At 43.7% G+C, this 26,540-nt stretch overlaps 2 protein-coding genes across 2 annotated transcripts; one reads left to right on the top strand and one right to left on the bottom strand.

Annotated features, from left to right (window-relative positions):
* Window positions 1–179: 179 nt before the first annotated feature.
* On the top strand, window positions 180–970 carry LOC125541319 (zinc finger A20 and AN1 domain-containing stress-associated protein 12-like). The gene has a single exon (XM_048704763.2). It carries the CDS (start codon window positions 247–249, stop codon window positions 724–726), a length of 480 nt encoding a protein of 159 aa, XP_048560720.1. The 5' UTR covers window positions 180–246; the 3' UTR covers window positions 727–970.
* Window positions 971–21,995: 21,025 nt separating this feature from the next.
* MEE60 (maternal effect embryo arrest 60) lies at window positions 21,996–23,005 on the bottom strand. The gene has a single exon (XM_048704764.2). The coding sequence runs from the start codon at window positions 22,890–22,892 to the stop codon at window positions 22,296–22,298; it is 597 nt and encodes a 198-aa protein (XP_048560721.1). The 5' UTR covers window positions 22,893–23,005; the 3' UTR covers window positions 21,996–22,295.
* Window positions 23,006–26,540: the final 3,535 nt, after the last annotated feature.

Raw genomic sequence — 26,540 nt, 5'->3', positions numbered from 1 at the left:
GATGTTGATAGATCAGAGTTGGAAATCTGTCTCTGGGTCCGAATTTGGCGATGACACGAACCCAAGTCCAAAGTCTAACACGACACGTTCTGGTCTGCCGCGGTGGACCTTTTTAAGGCCGTGGAAGGATGCCCTCGGGGCCTCGTCAAGAGAGAAACCACGCACGAGTACGAGAGCAACCAAACGCGAGACTCACATACAGGGACGCGAAGCGATCGATCGATCGATCCTCTTCTTCGATCAGGTATGGCGCAGGGGCAGGAGTCGTCGACGCAGGCCGCCGCAGCGCCAGCGCTGTGCTCGAACGGCTGCGGGTTCTACGGCAGCGCGGCGACCAAGAACATGTGCTCCAAGTGCTACCTCGAGCACCTCAAGGCCACCGACACGGCCGCCCCCGCCGCCGAGGGGAAGACGAAGATCAAGGCGGACGTAGCCAGCCTCGCCTTCAACCTCAAGACGTCGCTGAGCCTGCAGGACTCCGCCGCCGCCGTCGCCGAGGCACCGGCGGCCGAGGCGCCGGCGAAGAAGGCGGCGACGACCAGGTGCATGGCGTGCAAGAAGAAGGTCGGGCTGCTGGGGTTCGCGTGCCGCTGCGGCGGCACCTTCTGCTCGCTGCACCGCTACGTGGACGGGCACGCGTGCGACTTCGACTACAAGAAGGTCGACCGCGAGAAGATCGCCCAGCAGAACCCTCTGATCACGCCGTCCAAGATCGACAAGATTTGAAGGCAGAAGGAGTTGAAAAACATGCAGAGTTTTTTCTAGGGACCATGTATATAGTTTTAGTTTACTCGTTACCTTTACTATCTCTTCTCTTTAGATCTTTCCCGTACGCACTAGCCTCTCAAGTTGAAGAGAGTCGATGTTGATCTTTCCTGTTCGTAGTCATGTATTCATACGGATTGGTCGTTAGTGTAAATACGTACCGTCATGTTAATCGATTAGTCCATGTGAATTTGATCTTCTCTTATTTTTCCCATTGCTAATTTGGCAATTACTCCCTCCATTTCAAATTACTCGTTAATGGAGAAAGTACATCTCAGAACCCAATTGGTTTTTTGTTTGCTATGGTTGATTGGTTGTCGGGCTAATCGTTTATGCTTGCATGTTAAGTAGTCTGCATGTGGTTGGTTTTTGCTTGGTCTTTTGTTAATTAACCAAGCAATTCTTCTCTGTTTAATTAATTGATGAGGCAAATTTTTTGTCTCGGGTTCATAAAAAAAATCTCCAACGTGGACCTGCCGTCGATATTGCGAAGTACTATATCGGGATGGACACCGAGTCGTCACATCGTCTAGTTTTGACGTTGGTCATACAGTTCATTGTGTGTCCCAGGAGGCAATAGCTGGGCTCCTCGGCATGGGAAAATATCAGGTGACACAAGAGCTTAGGTGCTATTATGATATGTGCTCCTGCGTGTTGTTGGATCTGAGACCTAATGGTGATAGCCACGCTCTTGGACTTGCACGTAAATATTAGATTCTTGGATGGTTTTGCTGCAAAGTTGCTGGAGCTCCGTCCTTAACCATTGGATCTCGTGAGAGCTCGTATCACGGGAGCATCTAAGCTCCCGTATCACCTGATACTCACTCTTCTCAGCATGTGCGTGTGGTCGAGGCTCGCCGCCATGCTTGACTACAACGGGTAGTGCATCATCAATCCAATAACCCCTGAGTATTTGTCGGCCGCAGTCAGACGGCTCTGATCACAGGCACCATCATCCATACAAAATAAAATGCGGGTTTTACATATTTCGTTTGGGGAGTTTATAAAGTTAATTCTTATGGATGACTATTTGCTGGGCTGTCCACCTAAACCGGAGGCAGTTCTAGATGCCCTAACAAAAATGAATTTGTTTGGACTATGCTATTTCTGAATAATATTTTCTATTTTATAGAAGATCTTGGTCTCTTGTTTATAGTTCTATTGGACCGCCGTCTGGCTGCCTATTCCGACCACGCCCCCTCCCTCTCCCTACATAGTGTCGCCAGCTACCTGTATCACACCTCTCGAAGTTCCGCTTGTGTCTTCCGTGCACAAGAGAAAGAGAGAGATTAGCCACTAACAAGTGGCGTTCATATGTCAAGCTAAGTATTGACGGTGAGGTTTTTTATTGATGCGCTACAACTGTACATGTGTGAACTTTGATAAATTTAATGGAAAACCCCTCCATAATAGTTATATGTTTTTTTGGATTTCACTAGAAATCGAATGTCAGATTTTCGAGCATGACAAAAATCGAATGCCCGATACAATGAGTTATGTTGTCGCGAGATAACAACTGGATTTGCCAGTTTTTCCCAGAAGTTGCCATGCTTGTTAAAAAGTATTGACATAATCGCGACAACATAATTTTCCATAAAATGTCCAATTTGCCATGCTAAAAAAATCTGGCGTTAGACTTCTAACCTTTTTATCTGTTGGAGATGCTCATCGATCCAAATGTTATATGCCACACGTGTGCTTTTCTTCCATTGGTGCATGCAGTTGTGGTGGTGGTCTATGCTCATTGATTTGCACAATGTCGCCCAGGTTTATTCTTCAGAGATTGATCATTATTATAAACATTGTTAACACCTCATCGAAACGTCGTGGTAAGCTCCATGATGCCTAGCTAGTAGAACTAGCATGAATGATAGTACATGGAAGCATTCAAGTCAAGGGGAAAATCAAATTCCATCACATAAAAGACGTGGGACACTACGTAGGCTTCTCACTTCGGTTCTATTCATAGCCTTATGAAGTTGTTTAATGCATTAAATTTTGTTATCCAAGATATGGCTGTTGATAGATCAATAGTAGGATCAATGTGTTTTGATGCTAGCACTTCTTTCCGTTATTTGTCCTCTTTCGAGTTTGTCTTTATCTTATGTGTGATGAAGGAGATACTAGAGATTACTGAAGGACTTGGCCAAGCTTTACAAAAGAGTCCACATGCAAAATTAAATGTTGTTCTACTAGTGTTTGGGACAGAAGAGTGTCTTCGTCAATTGAGATCCGACGAGGGTTGGGAAGAATTCTTTTGCACGGTTTTTGAATTTCGTGTAAACCATGAGAATGAATTTTCGAACATGAAGGATACTTATATCATACGTGATGGTTGTGCATGACATTAGCTTGATCATTTGGCTGAGCAGCAATATTTTCGAGTGGAGGTATTCCATACAACTCTTAACAGCCACCTACATGAATTGGACCGCAGCTTCATTGAAAGGATAATGGATTTTCTATCCACCAATGCCACATTAATTTCTAGAAATAATCTTAAATACTTTAAAGGTAGTGATATATATACTATTTGTTTGCAGACTCAGGCATAGCCTAGTGGTGGGAAGGGGATGATGCCTTCCCACCCACCCAGGTTCAAGGCATGGTACTTGCAGTTTGGGTTTGTTGCACCATTTATACTGTAGGGGGTTCCCTTACAGTCTTTCTGTCAAAAAAATTATGTCAGTTGGTGAAGAAGTAGTACCCATAAGATTTTAGCCAACAAGACTGATATGGTTTGAAACAACAACAAAAACTCTTTGTTTTTTAAATGTAAAAAGCTCTATGTTCTATGCTTCCAGTGATGAAGAGTTTGATCACCAGCAATTCCACAGACCACTATCTCTTGAAGCATTCAACCAATTCAATGCTCTCCAAGAGATCATCACTAGCAGAACTACAACCGATGACAAAGATATTATGTCCTATGCATGGACTGCTCAAAAATTCTCCTCCATGAAAATGTACAAAGCCGTCATTGGTGAAAGTACAACACACAACATCTTTAAACAGTTGTGGGAGTCTACCTGTAGGCTAAGGCACAAAATCTTCTTATGGCTACTCTTGCATGATAGAGTAAACACAAGAAACATGTTACAGTGTGGAAGCATGTACCTGGAGGACTACAATTGTGCCCTATGTAATTAAAAAGTTGATTTGTAGTATCACTCCTTTTGTAGTTATTAGTTGGCTCACATAATGTCTTTGAAGTTTGAAGTCTGAGTGGTATATCCATGTAGAGAAGACATACATGATGAAGGATATACTAGAGATAACTGAATGACTTAGCCAAGCATTACAAAAGAGACCATAAGACATTGTAATTGTTTTGTCTACTGTTTACAACGAAAGAGTGTCTTCGTCAGTTGAGATCTGATTAGTGTTGGAAAGAATTATTTTGCATACTTATTGAACTTTCTGTGAATTATGGGACTGGAATTCCAGACAAGAAGTGAATATCTCATGTCTTTGAAGGAAATATGCCCTAGAGGCAATAATAAAGTTGTTTATATTTCCTTATATCATGATAAATGTTTATTATTCATGCTAGAATTGTATTAACCGGAAACTTAGTACATGTGTGAATACATAGACAAACAGAGTGTCACTAGTATGCCTCTACTTGACTAGCTCGTTAATCAAAGATTGTTAAGTTTCCTGACCACAGACATGAGTTGTCATTTGATAAACGGGATCACATCATTAGAGAATAATGTGATTGACATGACCCATCCTTTAGCTTAGCACTATGATCGTTTAGTTTATTGCTATTGCTTTCTTCATAACTTATACATGTTCCTATGACTATGAGATTATGTAACTCCCGAATACCGGAGGAACACTTTGTGTGCTATCAAACATCACAACGTAACTGGGTGATTATAAAGATGCTATACAGGTGTCTCCGATGGTGTTTGTTGAGTTGGCATAGATCGAGATTAGGATTTGTCACTCCGATTGTTGGAGAGGTATCTCTGGGCCCTCTCGGTAATGCACATCACTATAAGCCTTGCAAGCAATGTGACTAATGAGTTAGTTGCGGGATGTTGCATTACGGAACGAGTAAAGAGAATTGTCGGTAACGAGATTGAACTAGGTATGATGATACCGACGATCGAATCTCGGGCAAGTAACATACCGATGACAAAGGGAACAAACATATGTTGTTACGCGGTTTGACCGATAAAGATCTTCGTAGAATATGTAGGAACCAATATGAGCATCCAGGTTCCGCTATTGGTTATTGACCGGAGATGAGTCTCAGTCATGTCTACATAGTTCTCGAACCCGTAGGGTCCGCACGCTTAACGTTCGGTGACGATTGGTATTATGAGTTTATGTGTTTTGATGTACCGAAGGTAGTTCGGAGTCCCGGATGTGATCACGGACATGACGAGGAGTCTTGAAATGGTCGAGACACGAAGATTGATATATTGGAAGGTTATGTTTGGACACCGGAAAGGTTTCAGATTAGTTCGGGCATTTACCGGAGTACCGGGGGTTACCGGAACCCCCCGGGGAGTTAATGGGCCTTGATGGGCCATAGTGGAAGAGAGGAGGCGGCGGCCAGGTGTGGCACGCCCCCTAGGCCTAATCCGAATTGGGGTAGGGTTTGGGGGGGCGGCGCCCACCCTTTCCTTCTCTCCCTCCTCCCTTCCTTCCCCTCCTAGTTGGACTAGGAAAGGGGGGAAACCTACTCCTAGTAGGAGTAGGAATCCCCCCTTGGGGAGCGCCCTAGTAGGCCGGCCCTCCCCCTCCTCCACTCCTTTATATACGGGGGGCACCCCATAGACACACAAGTTGATCTTAGCCATGTGCGGTGCCCCCCTCCACAGATTTCCACCTCGATCATATTGTCGTAGTACTTAGGCGAAGCCCTGCGCCGGTAACTTCATCATCACCGTCAACACACCGTCGTGCTGACGAAATTCTCCCTTGGCCTCAGCTGGATCTAGAGTTCGAGGGACATCATCGAGCTGAACGTGTGCAGATCGCGAAGGTGTCGTGCGTTCGGTACTTGATCGGTTGGATCGCGAAGACATTCGACTACATCAACTGCGTTACTTAATGCTTCCGCTTTCGGTCTACGAGGGTACGTGGACACGCTCTCCCCTCTCGTTGCTATGCATCCCTAGATAGATCTTGCGTGATCGTAGGAATTTTTTTGAAATACTGCGTTCCCCAACAGTCTTGTGGTCATTTACGGCATCAGCACGATCATTTCACTAAGGAACAATATTTTCGAGTGAAGATATTCCGTGCAACTCTTGACAACCACCTACATGAATTGGATCACGGGTTCATCGAAAGGAATAACGGGTATTATATCCACCATTGCCACTTTCATTCCCAGTAAATTTAAATCTTTTAAAGGTAGTGATATATGTGAGCTAGTGAAGACGTATTATCCATCAGATTTTTAGTCAACAAGACCGGTATGGTTTGGAACCACAACTAAAAGTCTTTGTTCCAAATGCTTCCAATGATGAAGAGTTAAAAATAATATCAAAATTGACCGACATTTGCCAATTCCCTGTTGAAACAGGAAGAGATGGAATCTACCATCTAATTGTGAGGCTACTTTGTCTAATTATTACCCTTCCAATTTCTAGAGTTAAAAATAATATCAAAATTGACCGACATTTGCCAATTCCCTGTTGAAACAGGAAGAGATGGAATCTACCATCTAATTGTGAGGCTACTTTGTCTAATTATTACCCTTCCAATTTCTACTTTCTATGGAAAGTGTTGAACGTGCATTTTCCAATTTGAAGATTGATACGTCTCCAACTTATCTATAATTTTTGATTGCTCCATGCTATATTATCTTCTGTTTTGGACATTATTGGGCTTTATTATCCACTTTTATATTATTTTTGGGACTAACCTATTGACCCAGAGCCTAGTGCCAGTTCCTCTTTTTTCCCTTGTTTCAGTGTTTCGAAGAAAAGGAATATCAAACGGAGTCAAAATGGAATGAAACCTTCTGGAGAAGTTATTTTTGGAAGGAAAGCAACCTGATATACTTGAAGTGCACGTCAGGAAAGAAACGAGGGAGCCACGAGGTAGGGGGCGTGCCCACCCCCCTAGGGCGCGCCCTCCACCCTCGTGGGCCCCTTGTGGCTCCCCTGACATACTTCTTCCTCCTATATATACCCATATACCCTAAAACGATCGGAAAACACAATAGATCGGGAGTTCCGCCGCCAGAAGCCTCCGTAGCCACCGAAAACCAATCTAGACCTGTTCCGGCACCCTGCCGGAGGGGGGAATCCCTCTTCGATGGCCATCTTCATCATCCCGATGCTCTCCATGACGAGGAGGGAGTAGTTCTCCCTCGGGGCTGAGGTATGTACCAGTAGCTATGTGTTCGACCTCTCTCTCTCTCTCTCTCTCTCTCTCTCTCTCGTGTTCTCGATTTGGCACGATCTTGATATATCGCGAGCTTTGCTATTATAGTTGGATCTTATGTTTCTCCTTCCCCTCTACTCTCTTGTAATGGATTGAGTTTCCCCTTTGAAGTTATCTTATCGGATTGAGTCTTTAAAGATTTGATAACACTTGATGTATGTCATGCCGTGCGTCTATGGTGACAATGGGATATCACGTGATTCACTTGATGTATGTTTTGGTGATCAACTTGCGGGTTACGTCCATGAACCTATTGTAGGATCGAAAGTATGTCTAGAGGGGGGTGATTAGACTACTTGACCAAATAAAAACTTAACCTTTTCCCAATTTTAGTTCTTGGCAGATTTTAGCTAATTTAGGACAAGTCAAGCAATCATCACATAATTCAAGCAAGCATGCAAAGAGTATATAGGCAGCGGAAAGTAAAGCATGCAACTTGCAAGAATGTAAAGGGAAGGGTTTGGAGAATTCAAACGCAATTGGAGACACGGATGTTTTTCCCGTGGTTCGGATAGGTGGTGCTATCCTACATCCACGTTGATGGAGACTTCAACCCACGAAGGGTAACGGTTGCGCGAGTCCACACAGGGCTCCACCCAAGGGTAACGGTTGTGCGAGTCCACACAAGGCTCCACCCACGAAGGGGCCACGAAGAAGCAACCACCCACAAAGGGTCCACGAAGAAGCAACCTTGTCTATCCCACCATGGCCATCGCCCACACAGGACTTGCCTCACTAGCGGTAGATCTTCACGAAGTAGGCGATCTCCTTACCCTTACAAACTCCTTGGTTCAACTCCACAATCTTGTCGGAGGCTCCCAAGTGACACCTAGTCAATCTAGGAGACACCACTCTCCAAGAAGTAACAAATGGTGTGTAGGTAATGAACTCCTTGCTCTTGTGCTTCAAATGATAGTCTCCCCAACACTCAACTCTCTCTCATAGGATTTGGATTTGGTGGAAAGAAGATTTGAGTGGAAATCAACTTGGGAAGGCTAGAGATCAAGATTCATATGGTAGGAATGGAATGTCTTGGTCTCAACACATGAGTAGGTGGTTCTCTCTCAGAACATATGAATTGGAATGGTGTGTGTGTTCTGATGGCTCTCTCCTCAAATGAGAAGGAGGTGGAGGGGTATATATAGCCTCCACACAAAATCCAACCGTTACACAGTTTTCCAATCTCGGTGGGACCGAATCAATAAACTCGGTCGGACCGAAAATGTAAACCTAGTGACCGTTAGAGATTTTCGGTGGGACTGACATGCAACTCGGTAGGACCGATATGGTTAGGGTTTGGGCATAACGTAATCTCGGTGAGACCGATTACACAAACTCGGTGAGACCGAATTTGGTAATTAGCTAACCAGAGAGTTGGCCAGGCAAACTCGGTGGGACCGATTTGCTCTTTCGGTGAGACCGAAAAGTTACAAAGGGGAAACACTGAGTTTACATTGCAATCTCGGTGGGACCGATTCGCTCTTTCGGTGAGACCGAAAAGTTACAAAAGGGAAACAGAGAGTTTGCAACCCCATCTCGGTGAGACCGAGATCCTTATCGGTAGAACCGAATTGCTAGGGTTTGGCAGTGGCTAATGACAAGTGAAACTCGGTGGCGCCGGATAGGAAGAATCGGTAGGACCGAGTTTGGCTTAGGGTTTAGGTCAAATGTGGATATGGGAAAGTAGTTGAGGGTTTTGGAGCATATCACTAAGCACATGAAGCAAGAGGCTCATTAAGCAACACCTCATCCCTCCTTGATAGTATTGGCTTTTCCTAAAGACTCAATGTGATCTTGGATCACTAAAATATAAAATGAAGAGTCTTGAGCTTTTGAGCTTGAGCCAATCCTTTGTCCTTAGCATTTTGAGGGTTCCACTTTCACATCCATGCCATGCCAATCATTGAGCTTTCCTGAAATAATCATCTTGGAATAGCATTAGCTCAATGAGCTATATGTTGTTATGAATTGCCAAAACCACCTAGGGATAGTTGCACTTTCAATCTCCCCCTTTTTGGTAATTGATGACAACATATAGATCAAAGCTTCGACAAATGATAATAAGCATGAAATATATCGTCGCTTTGAGAAGTATGTGATAAGTAAGAGCTCCCCCTAAATTTGTGCATATTTAAAATTTGCTTTGGACTGCAAATGCACAAAGAGTTAGAGTCATGGGTTACTCTTCCATGTCACATACATCTTGGTGGAGCGCTTAAAATGATAAGAATGAAATACATGCACTCATCACCAAGAAAAGTGAAAGATCACATAAGATGGATAAGATAATAGCATTCATCAAGCATTAAGTGTAGCTTATGATCAAACACATGATCATCAATGTCTCACAAATAATGACGTAGTATCTCAAGCACTCAAAAGCAAACAAGTTCGGAAAAAAACACCAAATAAAGCAAGAGAGAAAAGCAACACTCTCTCTCTCTCTCGAAGCCTATGATCTATACATCTTCTCCCCCTTTGGCAACAAGTTACCAAAAAGTTCCTAGAAAATGCATAGTGCTAAATCGACGCTCAGGCTTGATCTTCTGGTGGTGGTGGAGTCCGGATCACTCCAAGGACGAAGGCTTCGGTAGATGCTAAAGTAGACGCTGGAGTTGGAGCTGAAGTAGACGCTGGAGCTGAGGCTGTAGCTGGTGCTGAAGTGGTGGCTCTGGTGTCAGCAACTGGCACGGCAGATGACCTCGGGCCTCGTGGCACTCTGGCAAAGGCATGAGTGGTAGTCCTGCCTCTCCTCTCCTGCATGTCCTCCTGGAGCTGCTCCACTGCAGACTGAACTTCTGTTACCTTGACATCCAAGTCATAGAACTTCTGTTCCATGATTCTCTCTAGGCTCTGCTGATTCTGAGTGAGGGTGGCCAGACTTTGCTCAATCCTCAGCGTGGATGCAATCAAGTAACCAAGCTGCTCTTGTTTAGTCTTCAAGAAATATTCAGATGCCTCCTCTTGAGTAGGCATCTTGGCAGCTTTCTCCTTCCCCGCCTTCTCCTTCTTTGCATATGCTTGGGCAGATGATGGCTCGTTCTCAGTCATGACAACTTGATTGTCCTCGAAATCTGGACGGATGGGCAGGTGTTCCTTGTCCAATAGATATATGCATGTGCCCATCTTGGAGTTGATGAGCTCCTGAATTTGAGGGGCATATCCGCAACTCCTCTTCTGATCTGCTGCAGTCCTCTTGATTGTTTCCACTATGAGGCTCATCACCTTGAACTTCTGAGGCACATCAAACACATGTAGCAAGTTGATAGCATGGCCTCTGATCATCTCGTGATCACCTGACTTGGGAAATAAGGTGTGCCTCAAGATCCAATTGATAGTCGGGATCCCTGACAGAAGGTAATGTACTGAGCCAAACTTGAAGGTATCAAGTGCTTCATTTGGGATCTCCTTGTACATATTGGACATTGAGTTGTGGTCCATCTTCTTCTTGGCATATATGTCCATGTCATCATCATGCTCCTCTGGGGTATTAATCAACTTCGCCCATTCCTCAACAGTGGATTGGTACCTCGTACCCTCAGACATCCATGTGATCCTCCCATCTGGATAAAAGTGTGCCGTGGAGTAGAATTGCATGATCAGTTCCTCGTTCCACTTTGTGAGCTTCTGCCCAACAAAGTCAGCTACTCCACAAGCTATGAAGCTGTCTTGCACTCCAGGATAGTGCTCCTCATTGTCCTTAATGTATTGCCAATCAACCCATCGCATATCACAGACAATGGCTTCTTATCTAGCAGCACTGTCTCATAAAAATCCTGCTGCTCCTTGGTGTGAAACCTGTAGTCAACTGCTGTCCTTCTCCTTGAAGCATACGGGTCTGCTTCTCTCCACTTCCTTAGCCCTGAATCTCTCCTGAGCTTCATATCCTCAGCTACAGGATGAGCATCGTTGTGGTCTGGGATCTTGGGCTTTAGCTTTCTCAGGACATTCTCTTCCTCTTCTTCTGCAACAGTCTCAGGCACTGGGGCCTTGTTCTTCTCAGCTGCAGGAATGCTTCTTGTATTCCTCTTTGGCTTTGGCTTTGAAGCTGGCTTGGCCTTGGAAGCAGCTCCCCCTGATTTTATGGCATCTCCCATTAGCTTGGGTGCCTTGGGCGCTGGTGCAGCTACCTCTTCTTCTTCCTCTTCCATGATGGAAGCTTTGCCAAGTACTCTAGCCACAGTCTTCTTCACCCCTTCCTTTCTTTTCTTGCCCTCAGCTGCAACTGGCTCTATGGGCTTCTCAGTTGATATTCTGGCCTTTGACATTGGCTGCCTGCCTGCTGGCCTTTTGATTTTCAGACCTGGCTTAGTGCCTTGAGCTGGCTCAACTCTCTTGGAAGTGGCCTCTTCCTCTGCCACATAGTCCTCATCTTCGGAATCTGAAGTCCTCTTCTTCCTTTGTCTCGTGGCAGCCTTTGGCAAGTTGCTAGGAGTGCTCCTGCTGCCTTCATTAGATGAACTGGAGGGACTAGTGCCCTCACTCATCACCACTTGCTGTTCTGACACATTCTGGCTATCACTTTGATCAGACATGCTGCAAACTGACTGCTGACCCTGTGAATAGATTATAGATGAGATAGAAAAGATGAGCATCACAAAATGCAGAGATTTTTGCAAAAGAATGATCCAAAAACTTAGTTTTAGTTTCCCACTGAAATCATCTCGGATCTACCGATTTTCAAACTCGGTGATACCGAAGCAGTTTTGGAACCTAAACTAGTGAACTCGGTAGGACCGAGTCACAGTTCGGTGGCACCGAGACTGCTAGGGTTTCACAGAGTTCCAAAATTGGTCACACCGATAAGTAATTCTCGGTCAGACCGAGTCTCACTTGTGCAATGGCATAAGCCAAATCGGTGGGACCGAGTTTTTCAACTCGGTGGGTCCGAGATGGTTTCGGCGGAAACCTAACCCTAAAATTTTCGAATCAAAGCTAATTTATGGGCGTTTTGACTGGATAGGAGTGTTTCAATCGTGGCAAGAATCATGAAGAACACAATGTGCTAGGAATTGGACGGGGAATAGCACTGTGATCAAGTCCATACCCTAGTTCGGCGGAGACTTGCTACGGCGGCAACGGCGGGGCAGAATTCCCGTTGACGGCGACGGAGACCAGCGACTGGAGGCTGCTAGCGGCGAGAAGACGATCCGGAGACCACGAGGGCAGAGCAGGCTATCGCGCGGGCGAAGGGGTTCGGAAAAATTTCCAAAATTTTGCCCGTGACTATATATAGCCCGACCCTGTCGGTGTGACCAAGTGGAACAACTCGGTGGCACCGAGATTCATAACTGCAAGCAGTTACTGAAACTCGGTGTGATCGAAATGTTCAAATCGGTTGCACCGAGATCGAAAACCTAAATCAACTTAATGATCTCGGTAGGACCGAAAGTGGAGTATCGGTCAGACCGAGAATCATAAAGAGGTTTTGAAAGTTTAAGTCTATGACGAATCGGGGACTCCGAGCTCTCCTCACACAGAGTGGTTCGAATCTGACTTGATCAAATTTTGTGATGCAGCATGAATAGAGTTTGAGACGAGAACAGCATAGATAGCTAGAGGAGGTTCTTAGGCATTCTTGTCCATCCACTTGGCAAAAGAAGATAAAACCGAACAATCAAAACAACAAGTGGATGTCCTCGAATGAGTAAAATGTGCAACCAGCATGCTCACACAATAAGATGGCAAATGAAATATGTGACAAGGCATGCACAACCAATTCTAGCATCTATCAAGCAATTTGCGATGACTAGGTCATCTATATATGAGTATATTGACTTAGGAGTCAAGTGAGAACACTTGATCATAGGTCATACTCATCGTTTAAGCTCAAGTGGGGTTACCACTTTTACATAAAGCATTGTTTTGTTCACATCTTTAGAGTTGCTTTAGCTCAAGTCTTAGAGTAAAGCTCCCCCTAGATGTGATATCCCCCCTAAGAGGGATGAACTAACCTTGGGTTTTGTCGATGATGACTTCATGTAGATATTGAAGATGTGGATGCTCAATGTTGATGTAGATCTCTTGGAGCTATCCATTTGAGTGAATTGCACTTTCAATACCTACATGGGTTAGTCCCACAAGGAACAAGCAAGGATATCCATAGACATAGAGTGATGCACACAAAAGATGATGTCCATGAAAACTTTTAGGTTACCTTGTCCCTTGTCTTACCAACAAGAGGGTTTGTGACTCCTTGAACTAGTGCAAGATGTGGAAGTTGATTGCACTTGTTCTTGCCAAAATGATAAGAGTGAAGTATGTTGGCGGAGTCACCCTCAAGAACTCTCTAGTTCTTCTTCTTTTGGATCCACATCATCTTGATGGGAATCCTTGGAGTTGTAGTCGTACTTGATGAAGTGGAACTTGAAGTAGTCTTGGGAATCCACTTGACTAAGGTCTTTGGAGCTTCTTCAAATGCGTCAATTTCCTCTTGAAGCTTGTCCTTACCTTTTTGCTTGTAGTCTTGTGGTGGAAGATCATCTTGAGTTTGTGTCCCCTTGAAAGAAGTATGCTTCTCTTATTGAGGGACAAACTTTGTCTTGGGGTATTGATCTTCTTCCCACTCAACTCCATTGGCATTGAACTTTCGTTCAAAACCAACACCTTGATTCTTCCGGTGCATTCCTTGCTTGCGCACAATTTCCTCGAATTGCTTACTCCCGGCAAGGCTTTTGTACACTCCTTTCTCTATAATTCCCTTCAATAAGCTATTTTCTTGCTCAAGTGTAACTTGGCTAAGAGAATCATTAGTGGAATCAAGAGAACTACTAGAAGCAACAATATTGGATTTAGCATGATCATTGTTACTGCTAGAGGAAGAATCTTTCTTGTTACTAGACTTGACTTGAGGCATGTAAGTGGATAAGAGTAAACGCTTGGCAATGTAAGAAGAACTTTTCTTGCGGAGATCATCATTGATTGCTTTTAAGAACTCATGCTCTTGCTCAAGATTGACCTTTTCAAAGCGTAATTTCTCATGAGCTCTTAAAAGTTCTCGATGATCTTCGAAGATGGTTTCATGAGCTAACTTAAGAGTGTTTAGTTCTTTAGTTAGGGCCTCAATCTTCTCCTTATCATTGTCATTCGTTTTATCTTGATTAGCATGTTTAATTGACATTTCATCATAGTATTCATCACTAGAGTTGTCACCAAGCAAATCATCACCTAACAAGTCATCTTCATCACTGTTGAAATCAACATACTCGGGGTGTGTTACCTTAGGACCTTTGGCCATGAAGCATCTTCCAATTCCTTCATTTGGTGAGTCAAATATGTCGTAGGAGTTGGTTGACACAAGTGCTAGACCGGCAACACCTTCATCTTGAGTATCTTCGGAGTCGGAGTAATAACTTCTCTCGGAGTGGCTGTCGGAGTCGGAGCCGGATACCCATTCACCAACATGAGCTTGATGTCTTCGTCTTGTGTAGCTCCTTGATGATTTTTCCTTCCTTTCCGAATCCTTGCTTCTCCGCGAGTATCTTCGTTCATAACGATCATCTCTACTCCTTCTCTCTCTTGGTGGTGATCCTTTGCTTCTTCTTTTTGGAGAATCTTCTCTTCTCTTGTAGGGAGCCGTACACTCATTGGAATAGTGTCCGGGTCTTCCACAATTGTAGCAGTTTCGCTCTCGACTAGAAGATTTTTTGTCATTGTAGGACCTTGACTTGGAGCTTCTGTCTTTGCTTCTACTCTTGTAGAACTTGTTGAAGTTCTTCACCATTAAGCTCAATTCTTCATTGAAGTCTTGTTTCTCACTTGATGATGTAGGGGCTTCACATGAGGCTTTCTAGGCACCACTTGATTTGTTGTGAAGTTCCTCTTTATCCTTAAGTGACATCTCATGAGCAACAATTCTTCCAATCACCTCCGTTGGCTTGAGATCTTTGTAATTGGGTATCATTTGGATCAATGTGCACACGGTATCATATTTTCCATCCAAGGCTCTTAGAATCTTCTTGATGATGAATTTATCGGTCATCTCTTCACTTCCTAAGCCGGCAATCTCATTTGTGATGAGAGCAAGCCTAGAGTACATTTCAGCGACACCTTCACCATCCTTCATCTTGAACTTGTCAAGTTGGCTTTGAAGCACATCCAACTTGGATTCCTTGACAGAGTCGGTACCTTCGTGCATATCAATCAAAGTGTCCCAAATTTCCTTTGCATTCTCAAGGCGGCTGATTTTGTTGAATTCTTCGGGGCACAATCCGTTGAAGAGAATATCACAAGCTTGAGCATTGTATTGCAACATCTTCAACTCATCCGCGGTAGCTTCACAGTTCGGTTCTCTCCCATCAAAGAAGTCACCTTGCAAACCAACACACACAATAGCCCAAACGGCGGGGTTATGTCCAAGAATATGCATTTTCATTTTATGCTTCCAACTAGCAAAATTAGTACCATCAAAGTAAGGACCTCTACGGTGATAATTTCCCTCGCTAGACGCCATACTCTCCTAGGTTGTGAAACCAAGGCTATAACCACCAAAAGCTATGGAGATCAAAGCAAATGGAGACCAAAGCTCTGATACCACTTGTAGGATCGAAAGTATGTCTAGAGGGGAGTGATTAGACTACTTGACCAAATAAAAACTTAACCTTTTCCCAATTTTAGTTCTTGGCAGATTTTAGCTAATTTAGGACAAGTCAAGCAATCATCACATAATTCAAGCAAGCATGCAAAGAGTATATAGGCAGCGGAAAGTAAAGCATGCAACTTGCAAGAATGTAAAGGGAAGGGTTTGGAGAATTCAAACGCAATTGGAGACACGGATGTTTTTCCCGTGGTTCGGATAGGTGGTGCTATCCTACATCCACGTTGATGGAGACTTCAACCCACGAAGGGTAACGGTTGCGCGAGTCCACACAGGGCTCCACCCAAGGGTAACGGTTGCGCGAGTCCACACAAGGCTCCACCCACGAAGGGTCCACGAAGAAGCAACCACCCACAAAGGGTCCACGAAGAAGCAAACTTGTCTATCCCACCATGGCCATCGCCCACACAGGACTTGCCTCACTAGCGATAGATCTTCACGAAGTAGGCGATCTCCTTGCCCTTACAAACTCCTTGGTTCAACTCCACAATCTTGTCGGAGGCTCCCAAGTGACACCTAGCCAATCTAGGAGACACCACTCTCCAAGAAGTAACAAATGGTGTGTAGGTAATGAACTCCTTGCTCTTGTGCTTCAAATGATAGTCTCCCCAACACTCAACTCTCTCTCATAGGATTTGGATTTGGTGGAAAGAATATTTGAGTGGAAAGCAACTTGGGAAGGCTAGAGATCAAGATTCATATGGTAGGAATGGAATGTCTTGGTCTCAACACATGAGTAGGTGGTTCTCTCTCAGAACATATGAATTGGAATGGTGTGTGTGTTCTGATGGCTCTCTCCTCGAATGAGAAGGAGGTGGAGGGGTATATATAGCCTCCACACAAAATCCAACCGTTACACAGTTTTCCAATCTCGGTGGGACCGAATCAATAAACTCGGTCGGACCGAAAATGTAAACCTAGTGACCGTTAGAGATTTTCGGTGGGACTGACATGCAACTCGGTAGGACCGATATGGTTAGGGTTTGGGCATAACGTAATCTCGGTGAGACCGATTACACAAACTCGGTGAGACCGAATTTGGTAATTAGCTAACCAGAGAGTTGGCCAGGCAAACTCGGTGGGACCGATTTGCTCTTTCGGTGAGACCGAAAAGTTACAAAGGGGAAACACTGAGTTTACATTGCAATCTCGGTGGGACCGATTCGCTCTTTCGGTGAGACCGAAAAGTTACGAAAGGGAAACAGAGAGTTTGCAACCCCATCTCGGTGAGACCGAGATCCTTATCGGTAGAACCGAATTGCTAGGGTTTGGCAGTGGCTAATGACAAGTGAAACTCGGTGGCGCCGGATAGGAAGAATCGGTAGGACCGAGTTTGGCTTAGGGTTTAGGTCAAATGTGGATATGGGAAAGTAGTTGAGGGTTTTGGAGCATATCACTAAGCACATGAAGCAAGAGGCTCATTAAGCAACACCTCATCCCTCCTTGATAGTATTGGCTTTTCCTAAAGACTCAATGTGATCTTGGATCACTAAAATATAAAATGAAGAGTCTTGAGCTTTTGAGCTTGAGCCAATCCTTTGTCCTTAGCATTTTGAGGGTTCCACTTTCACATCCATGCCATGCCAATCATTGAGCTTTCCTGAAATAATCATCTTGGAATAGCATTAGCTCAATGAGCTATATGTTGTTATGAATTACCAAAACCACCTAGGGATAGTTGCACTTTCACCTATGCATAGGGGTTGGCACACGTTTTCGTCGTGATTCTCCGGTAGAAACTTTGGGGCACTCTTTGAGGTTCTATGGGTTGGTTGAATAGATAAATCTGAAATTGTGTGATGCATATCGTATAATCATACCCACGGATACTTGAGGTGACATTGGAGTATCTAGGTGACATTAGGATTTTGGTTGATTTGTGTCTCAAGGTGTTATTCTAGTACGAACTCTAGGGCTGTTTGTGACACTTATAGGAATAGCCCAACGGATTGATTGGAAAGAATAACTTTGAGGTGGTTTCGTACCCTACAATAATCTCTTCGTTTGTTCTCCGCTATTAGTGACTTTGGAGTGACTCTTTGTTGCATGTTGAGGGATAGTTATGTGATCCAATTATGTTATTATTGTTGAGAGAACTTGCACTAGTGAAAGTATAAACCCTAGGCCTTATTTCCTAACATTGCAATACCGTTTACGCTCACTTTTATCATTAGTTACCTTGCTGTTTTTATATTTTTAGATTACAAAAACCTTTATCAACTATCCATATACCACTTGTATCACCATCTCTTCGCCAAACTAGTGCACCTATACAATTTACCATTGTATTGGGTGTGTTGGGGACACAAGAGACTCTTTGTTATTTGGTTGGAGGGTTGCTTGAGAGAGACCATCTTCATTCTATGCCTCCTACGGATTGATAAACCTTAGGTCATCCACTTGAGGAAAATTTACTACTGTTCTACAAACCTCTGCACTTGGAGGCCCAACAACGTCTACAAGAAGAAGTTTGTGTAGTAGACATCAAAGATCATCAAGACAAGGTTTCATAATAAGACGGAAGGTGAGAATGTTCCCAATAGCTTGGTTGTTCCACACATAGTGTGAAATCGCCGACAAGTACAAATTTGAGGGTATTTAACAGAATTCAAGAACATTAAGGATCGAAAAGCTGACCTGCAATACCACACCTTTTGTAGTTGTTAGTTGGCTCACATAATGTCTTTGAAATTTGAAGGCTGAGCGGTATATCCAAGTAGATAAGATGTATATTTTGTTGTATTTAGTTCTCTTTTAAAGTATGTACGGGTAATATTAGTAAGTTTGCATGGAGGTTACAAGTTTTAAGTTTTAGTTTGTTGCCACTGTTCCGCCACTGTTCTTGTCATGCTCCGCCACTGTTCCAGACCATACCAACCATCCATGGTGTCATCTGGGTTTCTGTTTTGAATTATTGCTTGTAGGGGTAAATTCAAATGTTTGAACTCTCATATTTGTGCCGTGGATAAGGAGATGCAATTCACGAGACTATATTCGATTTGCAAATCTATAAAAGACAGGGGTGCGCTCTAGGAGCATTTAGCGTGTAGGGTCCAAATATTTGAGTCCATGTTTGATATTGTAGCATATAAGCTTTTCCTTGATGCGTGACATCTTCTCTTTGTTTTTTTTAATTGGATTTCTGACAGACGCTCATTGCAGTCGTAGACCTAAGTATCCCATGGTCACAAATGAAAATAGTATGTATGGATTTCTGTTGACATGTGTGATTCATGAAGGCATTAAACTTCTATGGCATGATTTATGTTTTGCAGAGTTTGTGATCTTTAATCTGTTTGAATTGCTGAGAGTTCCAACCTTCTTTAGTTTCTTTGAGGGCCTGCTACGTTTCCTTATTTTCTTGTAGATGTTACATTACGAAGAAATAGCTAGGTACAGAGTCTCATTCTTGTTTCTGTTTGTTGGGCAATTCGAGATTGTTAGTGCCAATTACGTTGTGAAGGATTGGTCCATGCGCAGATTGTCTGTCAGGAGATGCATCTATCAAAATTACTCCTTGAGGGATAAACTAAAGATATAGAGTTTGTCTGGGTGACAAGTTTTTTTTTTGAGAAAAGGCCATCATGGTTAGCTTTATTACGATCAAATAATAGATACATCGTCTACGAGTTTGCTAACCAAAACGTCATATGACTCGTGCAACCAAAAAAAAGAGATCTTATTACAATAACTATGATTCGCTAGCACATGAGCTGCTTGATTAGCAGACCGATAACAATGTTTATAGACGACCTTTCCTATAGCCGTAGCCATATCCACACGCTCCGCAAAGATTGCCGTCGCTACATCCCACCATCTGGATTGTCCAGTACAAAAGTTGATCACTTGCATAGAATCAGACTCCGCCTCAAGGCGATTGTATCCGAGAGAATTAGCTAGCTCAAGTCCATCTTTCATGGCCATCGCTTCGGTTGCGACTATGTCAGCTGCAAAAGGGATAATTGGCAGCAATAAAATTACCATATGCATCTCTTAGAATAGCTGAGATCGCTCTCATTCCCTCTTCCTCATAGAACGTTGCGTCCACGTTTACTTTCACAACTTTTGGATCCGGTTTACTCCATTTTCTGTCTTGTGTTCCACTTGGCTTAGAGAAGACTTTGTGATAATTGCTTGCAATCGCTAAAACACTGCTATGGGCTAACAGATAATCGGAGGGACTGTCTCATTATGCGTAATGCGTCGCCTGATCCACCGTAAATACGAGCAAGCTACTGCCACAACCTGCTTAAAATTCAGAGTTGGTTAGAGCACCATTGGGATATCCGACAAGTTCAGCAAAAACTCCAAAACCGCAGACCCTGATTTATCCACTACTGTTGCCTGGTTAATTACTTCAGTTAGCCGCAAGCGCTGCCACATCTCCTTTGCATGGGTGCATGTGAATAGCAAATGATGTAGGTCTTCTGCTCCTTGATGGCAGATCGGACAGGCTCTGTTACTACCAATGTGTCTGTTCATTAAACTTTGAGTGGAATATTTAGTTTCCATAGTATTCTCCATACTGCCGGAGGATTAGAGTCAGTTGCTCCTGAAATTCCATTTGCCTGAGACCTAAAAGTATGCATCCACTGTAATATGTATGTCGTTCGGACAGAGAAGATTCCTGTTCTATTCACATGCCAAGCAACAAAGTCATCAAAGGCTTGATGATTCAAGGGTATTTGCAATATCCTTCGCACATCCACAGGGTTGAAGATGCTTCTCCATAGCTCCTCATCCCACGTGCCATTATTTGGGTCAATGAGATCACTTAGACAGTAATGTTTGCCCACGAGGGGTAATTATCTTTCGATCCGAACTGGAAGGTATCCATGGATCATCCCATATGTTCACTGTATCACCAGAACCAATTCTCCAAATAAAGCCTTTCTTGAAAGTCTCTAGCCCCTTCAGAATACTTTTCCATGTGGAAGACGATCCTTGTTTAGGAATAGCTTGAAGTAAGCTCCCATTTGGATAATATTTCGCTTTCAAAACACAAGCACATAGGGACTCTGGTTCAGTAATTAACCTCCAACATTGTTTAGTAAGCATGGCTAAATTGAACGAATATAGATCACGAAATCCCATACCGCCTTCACTTTTAGGGAAGCACAATTTCCATCACGAGTACCAGTGCATTTTCTTATTCTCCTCGTCGTCACCCCACCAAAATTGGGAAATAATATCTGTGATATCCTTACACACACCCTTAGGCAGACAAAATACTGACATTGCGAAAACTGCTATTGCTTGGGCCACTTCCTTAAGTAGGATTTCCTTGCCCCCTGTGGTTCTTTTCTTGTGAAGAAAGGTCGAAACGGCCTTTGAAGACTTTTTTTCATGCCTGGTCTGCAAGTGTCTTTGAAGTAGAAACGAAAGATAAGAGTAGACGTGTCTCGTTAATGCATGAGTTGAAATGTTGCATGGATTCTGAATGATCTGTGATTAACGATTTTTACCAAGCCTTACCTTCGTGAATTACTGGTCGATATGTTCATAGCTCCCTTCCTTTAACTGAATGTGGTGCCCTCAACTTACATTAATCTTGAACTGCTTATTTTGTACTCCCTCCGTCCCATAATATAAGAGCGTTTTTTTACACTACACTAGTGTTAAAAACACTCTTATATTATGGGACAGAGGGAGTATCTATTTGAGTTGCTTTCTGATCTCTGGATCAGATTGGGTTATAGATTACTTTTTCATGTTTGTTTGAATTACAGTGACAGTTTGTGTCACACAGTGCAGTCACATAGCTTCGGTCTGATGCTTCTGGGTGCACCTGCTACAGTCAACATGCCAATACCTGGGTTATTTCTTAACAAATTATTGGCTTCTGGATTGGATGCTACTCCCTCCGTTCCAAAATAGATGACTCTTCTGGTTTTTTTGACAGATGATGTTCCTCTCATGAACAATGCACAAGTGGAGACTGCTGATAAACAAGAAATCCTTTCTGAAGCCAATAGGCAGCATTAGCAAGAAGGTAGAGCTTCACTTGATTGTGGTGGATGTGCAGATGTTAAATGGCTGTTTAACCATAATAATGCAAGGAGTGGTATGGATGGCATTTTCCTGTGCTGGTCCAAATTGTGAGTGACAACTACTACCGCTATGCTAAGCTTTTCCAAGTTTGTGGTAAACAAACCTGATTTGGCATAGAAAAACATTCCAGCTCTACTGGATCTGATTGCAGACGAGGACAAGGCAAAAATTCAGCCACTAGTTTTAGATTGGACTTTGCATATCAAGTTGCCACCTTGCAAATCATAACAAATTGACTTGCTAAAAGGAGTCAATCAAGGTAATTAAGCAGTACAGTACTACTACCAAGTACTAACACAAAAAGTTCCCCACACAAAGAACACCAACACAAGCATGGACACACTGATACGTACACAGGCATGTCAGCTGCAATCTCACTGCACTCTAATCAGTCATCACACAGACGCATAATCTAAGCATAAGAAAATGCAAAGGAAGCACTAAGTGGAGTTACTGGATCCGATTCAGGCTAGCGGGTGAAGGCGTAGAAGACGATGCCAATGTAGATCAGCATGGCGGAAGGCACGAGCGTGACGAGCGGGATGACGGCGCCCCATGCCGCGGAGCCGCCGGCGCCGCAGCCGAGCCGGCCGAGCTTCACCTGCACCACGTTGACGAGGGCCATCGTCAGGAACCCGCATCCGCACACGGATCCCACCGCGCACGCCAAGATCCCAACCCGGAGCGCTGCCCGGTTGATCTTCACCGTCCAGCTGACGGCGGCTCCGGCGGCGGCGGAGGAGGCACGGCGGTAGTGGGGGAAGGTGCGGACGATCTGCTTGAGGCAGAGCGCGACGAGGCTGGAGAAGAGGAAACAGGCGAAGGCGAGGACGTGAAAGGAGACGAGGTCAGACTCGATGCGGTCCCCCGCGGCGCAGGCGCCCAGGTGGTCGGCGCCGTCGGCGAGGCCTGGCCCGTCGGAGGAGGGGCGCCACGCCAAGCCGAGGAACGCGGCGAGGGTGAAGAGAGAGTTCACGTTCACGATGCCGTCCAGAGCCGTGACCTGGATGCTCGTTCCCGCACCGCTGCGGCTGCCGCTGCCGGTGGCAGCATCGCCGCGCTCCATGGCTTGGATCCTTGGTTCCGAGGTGGACTAGGATGCGGTGGGTGGGTTTGGGGATCGGGCAGGGGCTGTCGTCTGGTCGATGTGACCGACTGACCGTGCGAGCATATGCTTACCTAGGCCAAAATTACCGGAATATCCTATTTGACGCTAATTGCTAAATTGTGGAAGGAACGCACAGGGAACAGGAGCGAGCGAGCGACATGGCCCGGCCCACTACTGGTGGATTACCGTGCTACAGTATCCCGGTTTTGGGAACCTTCTAGAAGGTTCCCTGGACCGTTTTTTTTTTCTTTTTGACCCATTTTCCTGTTTCTTCTTGGGTTCTTTTTGTTTTTCGTTTTTTTATTTTCTTCTTTTTCCGCTTTTCTGTTTACTTTTTTGCTTTTTCGTTTATTTTACTTTTCAAGTTTATTTTTTTAAAGACCATCTTTCCAAAATTGTTGAAAATTTTCATAAAATGTTCCTGTTTTGGGAAAATTTCAAAATTTAAAAAAATGCTCGTGTTTTAAAAAATTGTTCATAAATCCAAAAAATGTTCCTCTTTTTTAAAAAAGTCGCATTTTTGAAATATTCGAAAAATTGTTCGCACGCCGGGCCAATTAGTACGAGGTCGCCGGTTCGAGTTTCAGCGGTACCGCTACTGGTTTTCTTTTTTGCGATTTTTCATAAGCTCCCAAAATTATCGTTTCACACAGACCTGGCCGGATAGCACGGCCCACCAGGCATTCCTGATATACAGGCCATGCTGGGCCGGCACTCGTACTGCACTTCCTGGCCCAGGCACGGCACAACAAGGAAACGGGCCGGCCCACCGACATATTTAGTCCACCAGCCCGCTTGATTTTGCGATGTTTTAGGCCTATTTGGGCTGTTTGGGGGCGGGGGTGGAGTGCGAAGTTTTTGTGTGCTCGGGCACCATGGTGTCCTTTTTGTGAAAAAATATATACCAAAAAACATGTTTAGAAGTTTAAAAAAATCGAAAAGAATTCTGTGGAAACTTGTACGTATTCACTACGGATCCATGAAATTTTGTTTTGAAAAAATGTAATCTGTAAGCTGTACCAAAAAATCTGGCCCGAAAACAAAAAATGCTGGCCCATTTGAAAATAGATATTTGTCTTTTTTTGTACGCCACGTGGGAAAGTAAAATGTAATGAATTTTTGCACACATGTACTATGTGTGTATGTGTGCTTACAAAAAGATTTGAAATTTTTGCGCTATAATTTTTTTTTGAAAATCTGAAAAAAAAAGAAATAAGAAAGGAAACGGGTCGTGCAGTGCCGACTCTCATGCCTGCCCAGCCTCGTAGCCCTAGACAAGCCACATGCCAGCACGCCCCGATTGTAAACGTGTCAGGCCATGCTCATCACGGGACGTCACGTGGGTTATCGGGCCAGCCCGCTAAGACTTGCCCATTTGGTCGCCATTGTTCTCACACAAGATTAGAAAAAAAAGAGCAGGTTGTCAAAAAAAGCAAGAAATGACTCATTTTACAGAAGCAGGAAATGACTCACTCGCTCAATTTTACTATATGACATGTTTGCCACCACCATACACAATAGCGATAGGATAGCTAGGCTATATTAACAACGACGGTACCCGGCTAAACCAACTACTATTGCATGCACAGTAGTCATAAGTGGCTGGACGTTGTGGCTGAGCCACCCATTCAACCCACATTCTTCATCCTTCTCTTCCTAGTTGGGATGTTGCCCTCCCCCTCTTCCATCCAAACTTCTCTCAAACTGATGTCATTTGTTAAGTGAATAGAATCATTTCCATCCCTTGAGGTAACCTCTCGCATCCCACGATTTGATTGGTTGAAATTCCCTTGTTTGATGGCATTCTTCACTTTTGGGAAAAGCATTTTTTGTATATTTCTCTCAAATCCGCTATTGAAGTGGTGGACCATGCGTTTGTATGTAGTATACAATGTGTGCAAGCAGTATGCTTGTGGTTTATAGTAAAACGTAGGATTAGGGTATGTGTTAGATTGTAGGGTCATGGTATGCGTTGGTAAGAATTATATAATGACATGGTGTGTTTTATACATTTGTTGTGATGTGCTTTACATATAACTAGAAGATATTCCACGTGTTGCTATGGAATTTGTGGTTGATAAGCTCCTAAACATTATGTGAAGACTAAAGAGAGATTAATATTATTGTGATGGGCTTCTTGGATAGACATGAGCTAACTTTTGGAACTTGTGAATCCAAATGAATATTTCTAGTTGGTTGAGGGCTCAAAATAATAGTCTACATCTTGAATGAACAAGTCAAAATACTTAAGTACTTGTTGTGAGCTACTCCCTTCGTCCCATAATGGAAGACATTTTTTGACTCTAGTATAGTGTCAACAAACGTCATACATTATGGGACGGGGGGAGTAGAATATAGTGAACAAATCAAAGTACTTAAGTACCTGTGGTGCTGCTAAGAAAAAGTGCGGGGTTGCCACTCAAATATGTTCGCCAAATTCATAAACCATAATTTTTGAATTGCCATTTTCCAACATGTTTTTGACACATTTGGGTCAAATAGTAAACTATATTAATTGCTAGTTTGTACTTGTAGGCACTCAACCAAGAAAAATGTGTTGACAACATGAATAGATGAGCACCACCTACAACTGGCTCCATATAAAGGTATTACCTTAGAAATAATTTTTACAATTTTTTATCTTAACTTACAAATTTAGGGTGCAGATAAGTAGGTTCTCCAGATATGAAATATACAGCGAGAACAATCTACGACAAGCAAACTAGTACACTAAATAAGAAAGAGAAACAAGCTAGCTAGCAAACAAACACAAGTAAAAGTACAAAAGGAAAGACCGCCCAAGTCGGAGACGCGGATGTATACCGAAGGTCATACTCTTGGGGGAACGCTAATCTCTATTAGAGAGGTGCGAGAGCCAAAATTCCCGGCCGCCACAAAGTGGCTCGCCCTAGTCTCCATTTGATTTACCCTGCAACAAATAAGCCTCAAATCACCCATGGTTGGTCTTGAAGACGACCATCAAACCTTTACAAACTTTCCCGAAGCACATCATGCACAAGGAAGCTTTTGGGCTTGAACCTAGCGCCCAGGAGTCTCAAATCTTCAAGGGTAACAAGTTTGGTGATGAAAAAGTATGGGGGTAATGAATTGTTTGGTGGAACTGTAGATCGAGTGATTCTCTTTCAACCCTAAAAGTTTGGTGGAGTTTGAGTGGATGGATTGAGAAAAATCAAGCTTTTAGGGTGTTGGCCCTGGTGGAGCGGCTCAATTTCTAAGTTTTTCTGGTTGAACTACTAATCTGCTCTAGTTTTTAAAACTATGTTGTGAAACCACATAACCATGTCATCTCCCTAACAAACATGGAAAGCTACCAGAAAACAGAAACAAACACAAAAGGATAAGGGCCCATCTATTCCTCTTCCACGTTTAACATCTAAAGGGGCCTTCTCACCCTGAGCCATGACTCAAACTTAGGGAAAACTTTGTTTTTGCCACTCTAGCTTTTGACCACTTTGCTTATGCCACTCTAGAATTTGACATTTCACTTCTACCGCTCTTAGTTTTTGAGAATACATCACAATTGCCATTTCGTGGCAAAAGTAATAATTTTATAGTGGCAATTGTGATACTTGTCAAAATCTAAGA

This window comes from Triticum urartu, chromosome 2A (genome assembly GCF_056163025.1).
Source record: "Triticum urartu cultivar PI428250 chromosome 2A, HENAU_Tu73, whole genome shotgun sequence".
In the NCBI taxonomy this organism is placed as follows: domain Eukaryota; kingdom Viridiplantae; phylum Streptophyta; class Magnoliopsida; order Poales; family Poaceae; genus Triticum; species Triticum urartu.
This window is presented reverse-complemented; position numbering and strand designations above follow the sequence as displayed.

Bases quoted from the DNA above. Each gene is read 5' to 3' on its own strand.
- MEE60 (XM_048704764.2), bottom strand. From the start codon at position 22,892: ATGGAGCGCGGCGATGCTGCCACCGGCAGCGGCAGCCGCAGCGGTGCG.
- LOC125541319 (XM_048704763.2), top strand. From the start codon at position 247: ATGGCGCAGGGGCAGGAGTCGTCGACGCAGGCCGCCGCAGCGCCAGCG.